At 37.0% G+C, this 18214-nt stretch overlaps 1 protein-coding gene across 2 annotated transcripts in view; it reads right to left on the bottom strand.

Moving 5' to 3' along the window:
* Positions 1–18214, bottom strand: part of SLC30A9 (solute carrier family 30 member 9) — a 107321-nt gene that overhangs the window by 51953 nt on the left and 37154 nt on the right. For both annotated transcript variants that reach the window (XM_049631951.1, XM_049631952.1), the window contains exon 3: positions 11392–11556. In XM_049631951.1, the coding sequence (XP_049487908.1) occupies positions 11392–11556 (165 nt within the window). The remainder of the gene's footprint in view (positions 1–11391; positions 11557–18214) is intronic.

The raw sequence follows: 18214 nt of genomic DNA, 5'->3' as shown, positions 1-18214 counted from the left end.
AAAGAAAAGAAAAGAAAAGAAAAGAAAAGAAAAGAAAAGAAAAGAAACGAAAAGAAAGCCTCAAACTGGGAGAAGATATTTCTAACAAATAGCATCAACAAAGGATAAGTACCAATTATTAGGAATTTCTCCAAATTAACAAGAAAAAGACAGATCATTAGAAAAACAGAGAAGACAAGAACAAGAAGGAAAGGAAATACAAATCACCAATAAACATACAAAGAGATGGCTGCCTCATTATGGACAGAACCCAAAAGAAACCACAAGAATCCATTTTACAACAATCAGATCAGGAAAAATGAAAAAATGTATCAACATCTAATGTTGGCAAGGGCTATGGAGCAATGGGGACTCATACACTGCTGGTGGAAATATAAATGGCACAATTACCTGGCTAAACAAGTTGGCATTACCTGATATAGCTGCACATAAGCATAACTTATGACCTAGCAAATTCTTCTAGGCCAATATATTTGCCCTAATAGAAACTTGCACAAGGGTACAAGGAAAAAGGTATATGAATGTTCAGAGCAGCACTGTGTTCTGTTGCTTCAAATTGGAAAGAACCCAAATGCCCATAAGAATTGGAATAGCTAAACATACCATGTTACATTCATACCACATTTCATACAGTAGTCAACAATAATAAACATAATAGTGGCTATCTTTCTTTGAGCCTTTACTATGTGCCAAGCACTATTTTAAGTACTTTACATGTATCATTTAATTCACACAACCATCAAAAGTATGTGCTCTAATTATCTCCATGAAAATTAATGAACTAGATACATATAATTTATAAGCTAGACACATATACTGTTAAGATAAATCTTAGCAAAATCTAATGAAAACAGTAAATCACAAGCATACACACAATAAGTTATCACACAATAAAGTGTAAAAACAGCTAAACAATTAAAGATATATACATATAAATGTCTAATTCTATTCCTTTTTTTAAACTGACAGAACTTAATTTTTTTAAGTTTATTTATTTTTGAGAGACAGAGAGCATGAGCAGGGGAGGGGCAGAGAGAGAGAAAAAAAAATCTCACCCTTAAAAAAATGCCCCTTATAAATTTATATCCTCACTCAATAAAATATTTACTAATGACAGAGCTAACATTTACTAAGCATTTAATATGTGCCACATACTGTAGTATGTGTTTTATGTGCATTATTTCATTTGATCTTAACAAAACTGCTGAGGTAAGTACTATTATTATCTTCATCGTAAAGATGAGGAAACTGAGGCACAGAGAAGTTTGCAACTTCCCCCAAAACCACACAGCTGGTATTTTAAACATGAAGGCACAGTCAGGATTGAAACACACATCATTTTGATTAGTCTATGCTCTGAACCAACTTCCTACATTATCTCTACGTGTAAAACAATATTTGATGTATGAGTAGGTATTCGTGTATTTTTCATGGCAGGGAGGAAAAGGACAGATGTAAAAACTGGATTAGCAACATGGAGGTTACTGGTAGCCTGTTGACAATAGCAGTTTCAGCAGGAAGAATGGGGACAGAAGCAACAGCTTGAAGTGAGAATGGGAAATGAAACAGTAAAAGCAGTATCTGGACTTTCAGCAGGAGCTAGAAAGGAGAATGGAATCAAGGAAAGACTGACTCTGTTTTATATAGAGATGAGAATGATGAGGAAGAAACTGTTGGTTTCATACATCAAGAGGACAGTCTCAAGAGCAAAGAACTTGAGCAGCTGATAGCAGAGGACCCAGAACACATGTCTCTCTAAACATATTAAAAAAATAGAAACTGTTTCCACATATTTATAGAATGTCAGTTACTGAAATGATACACAGCACCATGAAATCTGGCTCACTACCTGAGTAGTGGTACATCTGGACTTCTGCCCCCTTACTGTCTGTTTTCATTTTACCATCCTTTTGCTTTGCTCTTATTTTTGTTTTGCCTTTCTTGCCATCTGTTAGATTGATAGAGTTTTCTGTATTTTCTTCCCGCCCCATCCCTTAAGATGGTTTGAAATTTGTAAGGTTACATTTCTTTGTTTAAATGATTCCACTTAAAAATTTAACATACATAGTTTTCTGTGAATCTTTCTAATCATCTGCAAAGTTATTCAGCATCTCAACTTTCCTCTAAACAGGAAAGAAACCTTTAATTACTGAAAACTTCTTTGATCTTATTATGCATTTTTTTTAAGTGTATCGATTTATTTTGAGAGAGAGAGAGAGAGAGAGAGAGAGAGTGAGTGCAGGGGAGGGTCAGAGAGGGAGAGAATCCCGAGGAGGCTCCACACTGTCAGCGCAGAGCCAGACACAGGACTCAAATTCAGGAAATCCTGCGGTCATAACCTTAACCGGAAATCAAGAGCCTGGGTTCAACAGACTAAGCCACCACAATCTTACTACTCTTGACTATGACTTTAGCATTTAAGGGGAATCCCCTTCTGAGGATATTCTCTCAAAATTAATAAACTTAGAAAATAATAAAACAAAATAAAAAAATTAAATTAAATTAAATTTTAGCATTTAGTATTTCAAAAGGTTATTGTTTGTATTATCAATACTTAATTTTCCCAACATGTTTTATCCATTTCTTGCTCTTCACAGTCTCGCCTATATCCCAATGCTTTTTTCCCTCTGAGTCTACTCTTACACAAATATCTTATACAAATATATAATTTAATTAAGTTTCCTTCTTTAATGTGGGTGAGTTAATGGTACATGACATTCATCTTTCTATACGTGAAGTATTTTTATTTTGCTTTCACTCTAGACTGTTTACTTAGACCAGTGTGAAATTCTAGAGTAATATTCATTCACCTTTCCTTTTCCCCTTGCACAGCTATTACTATGAATCACTCACCCCTGTGTCTTCTGCATACTGTGAAAGATAAAAAGTCCACCTCAAAAGAGCAACAACTGGGCTGATACAGCATTTTCACTTTTCTCTTTGGATGCTTTTAAGTTGGGCTATTTCTTGTTTTTGTTTTTAAACCTGTGGATTTCTTTTTACTTATCCTGCTTAGTATTCAAAGGGTACTTTTGATCTGAAGACTCTTGTTTCATCAAAATCTGAAAGATTCTTATCATCTCTTTGCATATTTCACCATTTCTGTCTTCGCTCTGAAATGGCCTATTAAATGTAGGCTACAGCTTCATGCCTCTTAAATGCCTTCTCACTTTTCTTGAAAATCCTTTTGCTTTCCTATGTGCATTGAGGGTGAATTTCAATTTACTAATCCTCTACTTGATGAGGACTATTTAATCTATTAAATTTTTATTTTAGTAACTAACTTTCATTTCTAAGATTTCTAGTTGGCTCTTTTCCAGATTTATTTGTTCTGGTTTTATTCTGACAGTTTGTATTTCAAAATATGTGAATACTTCATTTATTCTTTTGAAGATATTAAACTTCTTTTAAAGCAATTCAGGCCATTATTTTAATATCATCTAGAGTTAATACACATTTGAGTTTGTTGGCTTTCTTACAATTAGGATTTTTCACATATTTTTATTCTTCATTGATGTAAGAGACATAACGTTTCCTAAGTTTAAGGGGTACAATGTGATCTGAAATTTATATATTGCAATATGATCATTCATGTACTTTTAAATTTCAGAATTTACAATCTTATTATAAGTAGAATATATCCCTTCACTCTCCTCATGTTCTAGTGCTCAAACTCAATCTGATCCATCTGTCCTGAACCAGATCTCCTACTGCCAGTTTGAAATTCCTACCACTCAATCCAGTCTCTAAGTCAGCAAACAGTAGGTTCTAGTTTCTGTTCTTCTTGCCTCCCTACCCTACAGCCTCCTACAAGGTATAGCCTCACATAACAAATGGAAGAGCCTAGTTCCGCCTACTTTGGAGAGTGGGTGGGTGAGTTCAAACAGTGAGTCTGACTCCAACACCAGGCTATGCATGTAGCACCTACCGATCCCTTACCACAACCAAACCAAACCAAACCAAACCAAACTCCTGGTTGCCAGTGCTTGCTCACACACCCAGAGTAAGTCCACTCCTTGGACATAGCGAATCTTCTTTGAGGGCTGTTGTTTCTTCAGTTTTCTTTTTCCATGTTTTATCTATCACTCCAAGGAGAAGTAAAACAGATACTTCAAAGCATCTATTCACAATGCCGTCTTGGTCAGAATTTCTGCCTAGCTACTAATTTACGTTGTTCAAGGCTTTTAAGGACAGATTAAATGCCAACAGACTAGGTACTCACAAAGGCAGAACCCTCTCTGAAAGAAAGGCAAACATCTTACACATAATTTTTAGTATATTCGTAGGGGTTTTTTTGTTTTTGTTTTTGGTGAAAGCCACTGGGCAAATGACTTAACATGGTATATTATGGTTTGATAACTAAACATGTACAAAAAATCCAAAAGGCTTTAGTTTTAACTATTCATCAAATCCTAAGTAGGTTATTAAACATATTGGTAAATTAAAGGTAGGCTTAAAAACCCTCCTATTTAGAGGCGCCTGGCTGGCTCAGTCTGTAGAGCATGTAACAGTTGATCTTGGGGCTGTGAATTCAAGCCCCACATTGGGTGTAAAGATTACTTAAACTTAAAAAAAAAACAAAACACTCCTGTATAATTAATAACTATAGGTTGTAACAATTGACACTGGACAGTTAAATAACATGATTTTATTTTTGTCTAAACTATACAGCAAGCAAATTCTGAAGCATCTTTACCCATAAAATCTATTTCTCAATTTCTTAAAATTTTGTTTTGGGGAACAGAGAGTAGGGCAGACAAAAGTGAAAGAAAAGCTTTCAACATTCACCTAGCATCTGAACAACTAAAATCTTTTACTGTCAAAAGTTTCAGAGACAACCCTCTTTTCCACAATGATCAAAGTTAATCACTAAGATGAATTGCTCTAAGGGTGATATTTCTGGATATTTTTCTCACTACAAACTGTCTATAGTTACTAATCATATAGTGCTAAGAATCATAAGCAAGAAATGCTAGTAAATGCCTCAAAGACATGTATGAATACTTACGTTGCACACCAACACCTTAATAAGCTTGTACTGTATCACTGGAGTAGAATCTTTATGATTTCAATAAATAACTAGACATTCTATCCATGAATATTTCTAGATGCCTGTTTAAAGCTCAACCCCTGGCTGTTTGCCACACATCTGCTGCCATTAGCAAAATTAAAACTAATTTTACTAAAATTTAAAACATCTGAATGCTCCTTAAAAACTTAAGGATTCCTTAGCAAGTCTCTGCCTCTTAATGAGCTGTTTCTGACTTTACCACGTGATTTGAATTATTCAAAAGTCAGTCTTAAATCCTTAAATATACAAATTATCTTTCAATCAAGCAATTACTTGCTGTCTATCTGATGGCTAACAACGTCTAATTTGGCCTAAGCAAATTCTGAAAAATTGAGCCCAAAATAAAACTATCAATAAACAAATGTATTTCTAATATAAGAAAATAAACTTTTTATTTGTCAGCAGACGAAAAAGGAAACCTTGTCGTGGATTTCAGTTTCAAACCTTTTGTAGAGCAGAAACATTAAATATCTTTGCCTGAGTCTATGTTCACCTCAGAAGAGTATTATAACATATTTTACTTTTATATTATTTCATCACTTATTTCTTCTCCCATTTCTTTTCTTTTTTTAATGTTTATTTATTTTGAAAGAAAGAACGCACGTGCACACACACGAGCAGGAGAGGGGCAGAGATAGAGAGGGAGAGAGTGAGAATCCCAAGCAGGCTCTGTGCTGAGTGTGGAGCCCTACACGGGGTTCGATCTCACAACCGCCAAGATCAGGACCTGAGCCAACATCAAGAGTAGGCCACTTAACCGAGTGAGCCATGCAGGCATCATTCTTCTTCCATTTCTACGTTCCAATAAATATTCTGGAACTCAGGGACTCATCATAATCTCCATCCCTTCATCTTCTAATATCAAACTCTCAATATTTCTCCCTGCAGTTCTCCATCATCACAAGAAAAAGAAGAAATTGGCTAAAACTGCATAGTAAGCCCAAAAGGAGGATGGGGCTTAGGGAAAAGCATGAAGAACAGGCACTGCAAACATAAATACAGGTTTCTCAAGGAATCTATAAAATATTCCCATGTGAAAGACACCCAACTAAAGAAAAGATAGTTAAACTCCCTTCCTGTACTGTCTCAAACATAGTCATGACTTCAGTAATCTCTTAGGTAGAGCTAATAACTACTCCTAAGTCTCTCCCCAAGTAGGAACTTGGCATTCATTCATTTACAAATATTTACTAAACAACTACTATGTGCAAACCACTGCTCTAGGCACTGAGTCCTGCTATCATGGGACCTGGAAACAAGTGGGAGAAATAAATATTGTAAATATCAATCAGTATTAAGTGCTGCCCACACAGAGTTAAAATTAGGTTGATATGGCTACTTTAGATGAAGTGATTAAAGAGTGACTTTGTGCAGAGTTGACATTTCAACTAAGATGTAAATGACCAGAAGGGGTCAGCCATGTGTAGAAGGGCACCTTGGAAAGAGAAAGCAACTAGAGCAAAGTCCCTAATCAAGAACAAGGTTTGTATTTCCTAAGAGCCAAAAGGAGACTAGTTGGGCTGAAATATAATGAGCAAGAAAGAGAATGTAAGCACAGAGCCCAGGAAGACTGCTGCAGTAATCCAGTCAAGAGATGATGATGTCTCACAACAGAAAAGTAGTATACCCGGGATGCGTGAGCAGCTCAGTTGGGTAAGTGTACAACTCTTGATTTCAGCTCAGGTCATGATCTCACGGTTGGGTGAGGTTAAGCCCTGAGTTGTGCCCCATGCTGACAGTGCAGAGACTGCTTGGGATTCTCTCTCTCCCTCTCTCTGCCCCTCGCCCACTTGTGCAAGCTCGCGTGCTCTCTCTCAAATAAACTTTTTTGTTTTTAAAAGGCTAGCATAATTCTAAAAAAGAAAAGAAAAACAGTATATACCCAACTGCCCATTAGTCCATCTGTTAAAATGTCATAGAGGCACCTACAATTCAGATGTCCAAAACTAAATCACCACCTTCTTATGAAAATATACTCTAGCTTTGGCATTCCCAATTTTAGAAGTCAATGAAATCATCTACACAATCACCTAATCCAAAATAGGCACTGTGCTTTACTTGACCCTCTCCTCTCTTCCCCAAATTCAACCACCCAATCTTAATTACTTAGCTCCTAAATCTCGAGTTCATCTACTCCTTTAAAAAAAAAGCATTGCCATTAACCTAATCTGGGCCTTAATTTGTATTACTGCTCTCAGTCACCTTCTTTTGCAATAGGTTTTCCAGTCTTCAGCTAATTATCTTTCTAAAATTTTAAATCTGATCAAGTACTTCCTCTACTTAAAATGCTCTAATAGATTCCCACTGCCTACAAAACCAAGTACAAACTCCTCAACAAAACCTTGATCTCCTGATATTCATCCCTTGTGCTCTCAAAACTACCAACCCCACCATCAGGTCCTCTACTAACTAATCACACTAAGGTAGTTGTAGGTTTATCTTCTTTCTCTACCATTCAGTACACCAATACCTAACTTTCTTTTAGGTCCCTAATTAGATAACATTTCCCCCCATGGAAAACTTTCTCAACCACTCAACACTCAGTTAGGTACCCCTCCCAAGTGCTCCTGCAGTATACACTATTTCCTCTATCATGGTACTTACTCTACAGTATTACATTTGTTTACTTAACTTTGTTTCAGCAATTTTCTGTTTTAGTAATAAACTCAGTCATTCTCATCTGCTGCCGTATAAAAAGTGTTCAATAAATACTTCTTGAATAAATTAATGGACAAATAAAGGACTTCATTTTTATGCTGCACAGCAAACTAGGTATCCTGAACAAATTGTTTTCAAACACATTACTAAGCTCACAAAAAAATTATCTGAAGAGGGCAAAAACGAAAGAAAAGCAGGACCTCTACAGAATAAGTGAGAACACCAAAGCCAACTTTTCCCCTGAGATTTCTGTTAAAGCTTATAGTCCTTGAGCTTCTACTTCCATATCTGCTAGGGAAGTAAGAAACCAGAGAATAAGAACTACATTCTGTTTAGGATGAGGAGTCTAACAGGAGACACCCAGAAAAAAAGCAACACAACGTGTAACTCTGAACTGAAAAAAAAAAATACACACAGAAGGGAACAGCAAGAAAGCATGTCAGCCTTTACTTTGCTGTTAAATAGTGAGGATGAAAAAAAAAAAAAAAACCCTGAAAATCCTAAGGATAAGTCAGCTCTCACTCAAGTCTGCAGTCTAAATTCATGCTACCAAAGTGGTCTAAATAATCTAGGGCAAAGAATTTAATTTAATTTGGTCCCAAGCTATATTCCCAGCCGCTAACAGAGGCAGAAGCAAACTCTATGCAGGAATGCATCTTCAATCCAGAAAGATTTCAGAGTTCCAAAATATAAAACTGCATGGAAAATGAACAACTCTCAGTTAAAAAACAGATAGGGCATCATGAATAAGTGCATGAACAGAGGAAAAAAGATAGTTAGAACCAAAAATTTCAGACAGAAGAATTTTCAGTCACAGAATATAAGACATGTTTAATACGGTACTAAAAGAGAATAAAAGAGAAGTTTGGACTAATGAAAACATAAGGAACAAGAGACCAAACAAGCAAGATGAAAAATAAATAATTTCTAGAAATGAAAAATATAATCATTGAAATTAAAAACCCAACATACATATCAACCAGCAGATGAGAGGCAACAAACAAGGGAATTAGTAGACCAAGCAGACTTATGAAAATAATCCAGAATTCAGGCCAGAAAAATGAAGAAATACAATATGACAAAGAGGCTTAGAGGCATGGAAAATAAAGAAAGAAAGTCTAACATAATTCTAGTTAGAGTTCCAAAAGGAGTAAAAGAGAACTGAAAGCGAGGTGGCTGGCTGGCTCAGTTGGTGGAGCATGTGACTCGTGATCTCAGGGTTGACAGTTGGGAGTCCCACATTGGGTAAAGAGATTACTTAAAAATAAATAAGTAAATAAACTTTAAACAAAAAGAGAGACAGCGAATTGAGAAAAGGTAATACTTGAAGGGAGAGTGACAAAACTATAGAGTAAAACCAATTCTCAGATCCTGGAAGCCCAACAAATCTCACACAAAGTAATACATACCTAGTACGCAGTAATATACACAGTAAAACTGCAGTATACATAGTAATACATACCTAGTACGCAGAAATATACACAGTAAAACTGCAGTTTACACCAAAGTAAAGACTTTCAAAACAAAGGTAATCAAATGTAAAAAGCAATAAAATAGAAAAGACATGAGAACAAAAGCATGATATGTGACTTCTCAACAACAGTGGAAGCCAAAAGGCACTGTAATAACATCTTAAATGTGCCTTTACCATAGATAGATCCTCACCTCAAGAAACTTCTATAGGATCCACATCAGACAGAAAGATCAGAGAAATAAGAAAAGGTAGTTAACAAAGATTCTAGAAAAATTTAAACAAATAACAATGTATATTGTATAGAAGGGAAAGAGCAGAACAAACACAAAATACAGCCAATAAATAGCATGTAAGTTGGGAGAAAGTGACCAGAATTAAAGCATTCTAAGTTCTTCATATTTTTCAGAAAAAATGTAAACTTTTCAATTACCTTTAGATGCTGAAGTACATAGAGTATATAACTCCCAAATGAGTACATGTATGTGTGTGTGTCTGGGAGAGAGGGGACAATGCAATGAGAAAAAAAGAAAAAATTTAAAAGGCGAAAAAGAAATAGAAGATAAAAAACACAAGGAAGCTCATGATACATTGGTAGAAATATATCCTGTAAACAGATCAGTAATAACAGTAAATGTAAACAGACTAAATTTCCAATTAAAAGACAAAGATGATCAAATCAGGACAAAAAAAGGTTATAGTCAAAGGATGGGAAAATTTATACTGAGCAAATACTAATAAAATCTGGTGGAGATGTCACTAAAAAAAAAAGTTGTTACATAAAAATAATGAATGTAATTCATTAGTGTTATATGCTAAATGTCTATGTATCTAGTAACATAGCCTTGAAATATATAAAGCAAAATTTTAGGGAGAACTATTAAAGAAAAAACTGTCAAATCTACCATCAGAGCCATCATGGCTTAAATGCCTACTTTATTTATTATTATTTTTTTTTAACGTTTATTTATTTTTGAGACAGGGAGAGACAGAGCATGAACGGGGGAGGGTCAGAGAGAGAGGGAGACACAGAATCTGAAACAGGCTCCAGGCTCTGAGCTGTCAGCACAGGGCCCGACGCGGGGCTCGAACTCACAGAGTGCGAGATCGTGACCTGGGCCGAAGTCGGCCGCTTAACCGACTGAGCCACCCAGGCGCCCCTTAAATGCCTACTTTAGAAAAGAAGGAAAGTTCAGAATTAATAATCAAAATAGCTACCTGATAATTTATTTTTATTTTATTTTTTTTAATTTAAAATCTTTTTTTAATGTTTATTTATTTTTGGAAGAGAGTACAAGTGGGGGAGGGACACAGCCGGGGCGGATAGAGGATCCGATGCGGGCCCTGCGCTGACAGCAGCGAGCCAGATACAGGCTCGAACCCATGAACAGTGAGATCATGACCTGAGATGAAGTTGGACATTCACCCAACTGAGCCACCCAGGCACCCCACTACAAGATAATTTAAAAATGAATGACAGAATAAATACAAAGAAAGCAGGAAGATTTAATTAAGGTAAAAGTAAAAATTAATAAAATAGGAAATAAACATACAATATAAGGATTCAAAGAAAAAAATTATTACTTGGGAACATAATAAAATGGACAGAGTTCTGGCAAGAATAATCAAGAAAATGACAAACACCATCAGGAATGAAAAAAAGGGATATAACTATAAATGCTGCTCAGAATATACAGAGTATATTGAACTTGATCCAATAAATTAAAATTTTAGTTTAATTCAATAAGCTCCCAGAAAAAAATAGAACTTACCAAAACTGAATCAAAAAGAAACAGAAAAACTAAATGAAAGTAAATCAGCAGTCTAATAGCTTTCCACAAAGTAAACACTAATTCAGAAAGTTTTGTACAAAAGTTCTATGGAACATGCAAGGGACAAATAATCTTATTCAAGCTATTTTGGTGTAGACAAAATGATTTTTTTTTTTTTTAACATTTATTCATTTCAGAGAGACAGAGAAAGAGCATGAGTGGGGGAGGAGCAGAGAGAAAGAGAGGGGGAGACACAGAATCTGAAGCAGGCTCCCGGCTCTGAGCTGTCAGCACAGAGCCCGACGTGGGGCTCGAACTCATGGACCACAAGATCATGACCTGAGCTGAAGTCAGATGCTTAACCGATTGAGCCACTCAGGCGTCCTGAAAAAAAATGATTTTAAAAGATTTATACATACCTGTTTCATCAAATGATGGCACTTTTTCCACGCTGAGACTTTGTGATCCCTGTCCTTTCTGAACATTTGTAGAGTACAACTTCACTTGATTCAGTGTACAAATGAATGGGTGACTACAGGGAACCACGTTTGAAAAGCTTCCCAATGTCACTAAATTCTGCCATTCTACAAGAAAAAAAAATTAATTTCAAACTCACAAGGATTTTATACCCAATAAAACATACTTACTAGTATTAGAAGGGTAATTTTACAGAATAACAATAAAACTTTCATTCTGCAAAATATCCAAATGCACAATGCCAACCCACCCTCTCCACAGAGGTGTTTCATTGACCCCTAGGTGTATGGGGACCACATTTTGTAAAGAAAAAATAACAATAATATTCCTATTTTCTCTAATTTGTAAATTTATTCATATGTAAACTTTTAAAATATATAAAATTAGATAAGACATTCTGATTATTGATTATTCACCTGTTCTGAAAGGTCTCTGGAATACTTTTATATGCTGGTTGCATGCTAAAAAATGTTGGCATAACATACTTTTCACAATAGAGAACTCTAAGGGGGAGGGGGTGGGGGGAGGTCAAGATGGCTTCCTATTCAAAATTACCCTGTGTCCTCCTTTTGCTAGCTAGAGATTTATTCCTCTTTCACTTCACAATCAATAAGTGAATTACACTAATCAGTCATTCAGAGTGTCACTGATTTTTTTTTTTAATCAGATAATTAGATCAACATTTGGTAAGATTCCTCAGTATACAGGAATTCTAATTGAGGGAAGAATAGAAGACTAATTACAAAGCACTTCAGCTGCTGCATCTGGATGACTGTGGGCTTTAGAGGGCTGAAATACAGAAGAAAAATATATTCCATACTTGCACTGAAGTGGTAGAAAACTAAATATGTCTGTCTCTACTCTCATGTGACCCTCTTTCTCTTTTTTACTATGAGTACTCAGACCTTGAAAATCTTGTGAATAATTTACATCTCTTCTAAAGCATCAGATGAAATAATAAAGTTATACCATTAGAGATAGTCAAGTTTCTCTAGTGGAGAGTTAAACTTTTAAGGGTTGAAACTTCCCTCTTTTTTCTTTTTTTTAAAGTAATCTCTATACCCAATGTGGGGCTTGAACTCATAACCATGAAATCGAGTCACACGTTCTACCAACTGAGCCAGCCAGACATTCCAAGTACTGAAACTTTTCTAATTGTTTAATAATGTTTTCCAAAAATGGTAATTCATGTATGTGCATGTACAGATGTATACCTTCTGAAATCAGGAATAAACCTTTTCTTTATGGCTCAGAAAATTCATCAGGAACATAAATTTTGTGAATGTTCAAGATAATCTGAAAAGCATGAGAAACATAAAGCAGCATAAGTATCCACCCAAGTATCAGGCTTGGAATTTTTTTTTTTTTTTTGAAAAATTTCTTGATGTCAACTTAATTGTTCATTTATTTGGTAAAGAATTGTTGAAGGCCCAGTATGATTTTGGTCATTTGGTATTTCTTAAAGGCTGAGTAAAGCAAATATAACGATGTATCTTCTTGCACATTAAAATATGTAGCCTACTAGCAGGGAGCTTGGATGGCTCAGTTGGTTCTGACTCTTGATTTCAGCTCAGGTCATGATCCCCAGGTCGTGGCATTGAGCCCCACATCAGACTCCACGCATGCAGCCTGCTTAAGATTCTCTGCCCCTCTCCCCTGTCTTGTGCTCTCACTCTCTAAAATAAAAATCAGGGGCACCTGGATGGCTCAGTCGGTTAAGGTCAGTCTCTTTTGGCCCCAGTCATGATCTCACAGTTTATGGCATCAAACCCTGCATCAGGCTCTGCGCTGGCAGTATGGAGCCTGCTTGGGATTCTCTCTCCCCCTCTCTTTGCCCCTCCCCCTCACACACTCTCAAAATAAATAAACTTAAAATATTTTTTTAGGGGTGCCTGGGTGGCTCAGTCGGTTAAGCGTCCGACTTCAGCTCAGGTCACAATCTCACGGTCCATGAGTTCGAGCCCCACGTCGGGCTCTGGGCTGATGGCTCAGAGCCTGGAGCCTGCTTCGGATTCTGTGTCTCCCTCTCTCTCTGCCCCTCCCCCATTCATGCCCTGTCTCTCTCTGTCTCAAAAATAAGTAAACGTTAAAAAAAAAATTTTTTTTTAATTTTTTTAAAGAATACATTTAAAAAAATAAAATTTTTTTTAAAGAAATAAAATTTAAAAATAATTTAAAAATGAAATATGTAGCCTACTAGCAAAATTAGTGAAGCAAGGGCTAAAGCAAATGCACCTAAGAAACTCACCCTCCAGGAAAGCACTGGTCACTGGTATTCTGACTTCACGGTCTGATTCAAATTATCTTTTGTGATTATTACCTAACAAAGACAATATGCCACAAATACTTTTTTTTTTTTTCACCCAGTGATCAAATGCTTTTGTAGAGACTGTACTAAAATGTTTAAAAAGGGAATATGCCACAGTCTAAAAATCCTTCCTCAGAAGCTGACAATGTTTCCATGACTGATCCTAGATGTTTTTCAAGGTTCTCCTTAGTTTTTCAAACATTAAAGAAAATTTCAAACACATGCAAAGGTAGAAAAAAAAAAGTACAATAAATGTCCACATATTCATTGCCCACCGTCAGCAATTATCAACTCAGTCAACCTTGTCTTATCTCTACCTGCACCAATATCTCTTCACCTCCATGTTAATTTGATGAAAATCTCAGACAAAATAATTTCATTCATAAGTACTTCTGTATGTATTCTAAGAGACAAGAGCTTTTTAAAAACACAGATAAACCACCATTACAAAAAAATAATAAACAATTGAGGATATCATCAAATATCCTCAATTTCCAACTGTTGAAAGTTTTACAACTTTTGTGTGTGTGAACAGATCCTAATAAGATCCACATACTATGGTTGATGCAGATGTCTTTTAAGCCTCTTTTAAGCTACAAGATGTCTTTTTTTTTTTTTTAACTTTATGTGTTTCTTGAAGTTTATTTATTTTGAGAGACAGAGAACATGAGCCCAAGCGGCAAAGGGGCAGAGAGAGAGGGAGGGAGGGAGAGAATCCCAAGCAGGCTCTGCACCATCATCATGAAGCCCTACTCAGGGTTCCATCTCACGAACTGTGAGATCATAACCTGAGCCAAAATCAAGAGGCGGCCACACACCTGACTGAGCCACCCAGGCACCCCTAAGAGCAATTTTTAAGGTGAAGAAACCAAGTTTTGTCCTAAATTTCTGTCCTGGTAGTTTTCCAGTCTGAATTTTGCAGACTTAATTCTCATGGTGTTCTTTAACCTGTTCTTCTATATGTTCTACGAATCAAAGGATGTAAAGGCTTTATCTAAATTCTGATTCTTTTTGTTAGGATGCTACCACTTATTATGCAGTGATGAGTTCTTTCATCAGGAGCCACATAAAATTTGGTCGACTATTTGTGTAGTGTCTGCTGTTGTTCAATGCCCATAACCCTTTATCCATTAGGTGGTTACAAATGGAGATATTCAAATGTATCAATTCTTCAATTGTTAGAACACTTCTACAAAAAGAAAATCCTGTTCATTTATTTGGTTATTTACCAATGTACTTCACATAGGAAAAACAGGCTAAATACTTAATTCTCTCCTTATTTACCAGTTCTCATAATAAAGAGTTCACTACCTACCATCCTGAAGTAGTGACACATTAATTTGCGTATATATTATTATTTCATAGATTAAGAGTTATTTGATATATTTCAATCCATTTCAGTCACTCTGATTAATAAACTGTCCCATTTCTGACAAGTAGGGGTCTCTTCAAATTGATTCTTGCATCCTTCTGAAACTATTCTAGTAATAATCTTTAATAGCTTCCTTGCTAGCTGTTCTTGAAAAATCCTTAATTTTTAACTTTAGAAGAATTTCAGGTATCAGCAACGTTAAAAGTACACATTTGGCATTAACACAAGATCAGAAGCTGCACAAAATTTGCAGAATACATTACCACCTTTAACATTTTATACTCTAAAAAATATACAGGACCACATTTGATTCAGGAAAAAAAATATTATCTAACACACAGCAATAGCAACACAGCCATTTAAAAATACATAGGGGCACCTGGGTGGCTCAGTCAGTTAAGTGTCCGACTTCAGCTCAGGTCATGATATCACGGTTTGTGAGTTCAAGCCCCACGTCGGGCTCTATGCTGACAACTCAGAGCCTTGAAAGCTGCTTCGGATTCTATGTGTCCCTCTCTCTCTGCCCCTCTCCCACTAACCTCTGTCTGTCTTTCTCAAAAATAAATAAACATAAAAAATAAAAATAAACACACCCACTTTTTAATAAATTATTGAATTCATTAATTAATTCTAAGAGGCAGAAAGATAGTAAAAAATATTACCCACCATTAGTACCCTTTCTTAAAGGTGACATCTAAAAAAAGCTGCATACAGAAGATTAATCTTTGAGAGCCTGGTGCTCACTGTTCTATGGATTGGACAAGGACCTTCTCATTGCTGTATAGATAAGAGCTATTTCTTCACCAAAACTGCAAAGCTACCACTATCTTGTCAGTCTAGTCACAACATTCAGTCTTCTCGGCTTTTATTTTACTGTTATTGCCTCTGTAGCTTTTAACAACCACTGCTGATAACCACTAGTCCTCTCTCTCCAATGTGATTTGTCACCCACCACTCACTCTGGCTTTCAGAGGAAGTCTGGCTACCTTTTTCAGACTACAACACACAACACAAGAAACTCTATCTCATGCAAACTGACATTTCTGCCTACTGTGTATGTTGCTTCTGCAACAACCATAACTAAACACAAACAAAAAGATTTCTTGCAGTTTGTAATGTTTTCTTACTGGCTAATTTAAGGACTAAGATTTCCAGAGGTCAGTCTCTTAAGAGACTATTTCAGTAGTTTCTCCCCCAAATTCCTAAAGGACTGATGTATCCAAAACTAAGTAATTGTTACACTTTATTCTAAAGAGGTTAGTGTGAAGTTAAAATACACAACAGCAGAAGCTTTCTGGGCCCATAAAATACACAATAATACAGACTGTGAAAATGTTCTTCATGGTAATATTTATCATGGCAAAAACTGGAAACTTAAATGTTTCCTAATAGAAAAATAAAAATTATGATATCCCTATATTTTCATTGTGTATACATTAAAAACTATTAATGTGGAAAAATATTGAGAATATTACATAAAAAAGCAAAAGACAAAATAACATAGGATTTCAACTATTAAAAAATGTGACTGGGGTACCGGGGTGGCTCAGTCAGTGAAGCGTCCCACTCTTGATTTTGGCTCAGGTCAGGATCTCACAGTTCTCAAGTTCAAGCCCCATGTCAGTCTCCAAGCTGACAGTGCAAAGCCTGCTTGGAATTCTCTCTCTCCCTCTCTCTCTGCCCTTATCCTGCTCTCGCTCACTCTCTCAAAATAAATAAACTTTAAAAAAAAAATGTGACTAGTAGCGGGCACCTGGGTGTCTCAGTCAGTTAAGTGTCTGACTCTTAATAGCAACTCAGGTTTTGATCTCAGGGTTTTGAGTCCAAGCCCTGTATTGGGATCCACACTGGGCATGAAGCCTACCTTAAAAAAAATAATAAACAAAAATAAAAATGTGATTAGTTGGGGAAGAGTTAAGATGGCAGAGTAGTATAGTAGTAGGACCTTATGTTTGCCTTGTCCCTCAAATACCAATAGATAAATACTAAGTCATTGTGAACATCCAGGAAATCTGAGAACTAAGAACAAACTGCAACTAGAGGGAGAAAAGAAGCCAAACTGTAGAAGGTAGGAGAGGAAGGGATGGGATTTGGGGGAGAAAAGAATCAGCTGTGCTGAGGAGGGGAGGGAGCCCTGATTAGGGAGAGGGAAGAAAGGAGAGAAAGAGATGGGGGGGATAGAGAGGGAGGGAGAGAGAGAGAGAGAGGGAGAGAGAGAGAGGTAGCAAGCGCATGTACATGCAAGGGACAGCAAGCAGGGTGCAAAGCATTGCACAAGAACAACACTTCCCCAAAACCACTGACAGGGAAAATGACAGGGGCTGATAATCTCAAGTTTTTACAAGCAGCGGAGCTCAAAGTCTGAAGGTTTAGAAGTCCACGCTGTTGCTGGGGTGGGGCCTGGGAGTCACAGAGGTGCTCCTGTGCAGAAGGAGAACAGACGTGGGTGCAGATAGCGTGCTCTGAGGATCCCTTGGGTTGCACTGAGAGAGACCGCACCCCTTCTTACAGTGCATTTGGGAGAGGTGGCACTGGCTCTCCAGGGACAAAAAAGCCAACAGATGCCCTGAGCTGCCCTGTTCATTAGCCTAGGAGCAGAGGCAGCTGCTCAGGGCAGCTACGCTGGACACTGGCTTTCTGCTGCACTTTACCATAAACTCCAAGCCTCTGAGCATTCATGCAACTGCCCTGCTGGGACAAACTGGCACCAGCCACAGCACAGTGAGACCCTTCCCCAGAGGATCAGTGTAGGTCCATGCCCGGCTGGGTCCCTAAAATTTGGAGTTTTGAAACCCAGTCAGCGCACCTGATATAAAAAATAGGAGCACTGCACTGGGTGGGCAGAGAGCCCAGACACAGGGTGAAGGCAGAGATCTGAGGGAAGCCTGGGACACATGAGGGGAGAACGTTCGCTCTTCTGTGAGGGTTTCCTGAACAGCGGAGGGCATGAACTCCCCTCTCTGGGGACTAGAGAGCCAGCTGATGCCATGTTTTCCTGGCCCATCAGCACAGAAGGACTTCAGTGAGCAGCAAAGCACCCAGAGTGGAAGCTTGAGCCACTTTCACTAAGCCCTTCCCTCTGTGC

The sequence above is a fragment of the Panthera uncia genome, chromosome B1 (assembly GCF_023721935.1).
Source record: "Panthera uncia isolate 11264 chromosome B1, Puncia_PCG_1.0, whole genome shotgun sequence".
Lineage (NCBI taxonomy): Eukaryota > Metazoa > Chordata > Mammalia > Carnivora > Felidae > Panthera > Panthera uncia.
This window is presented reverse-complemented; position numbering and strand designations above follow the sequence as displayed.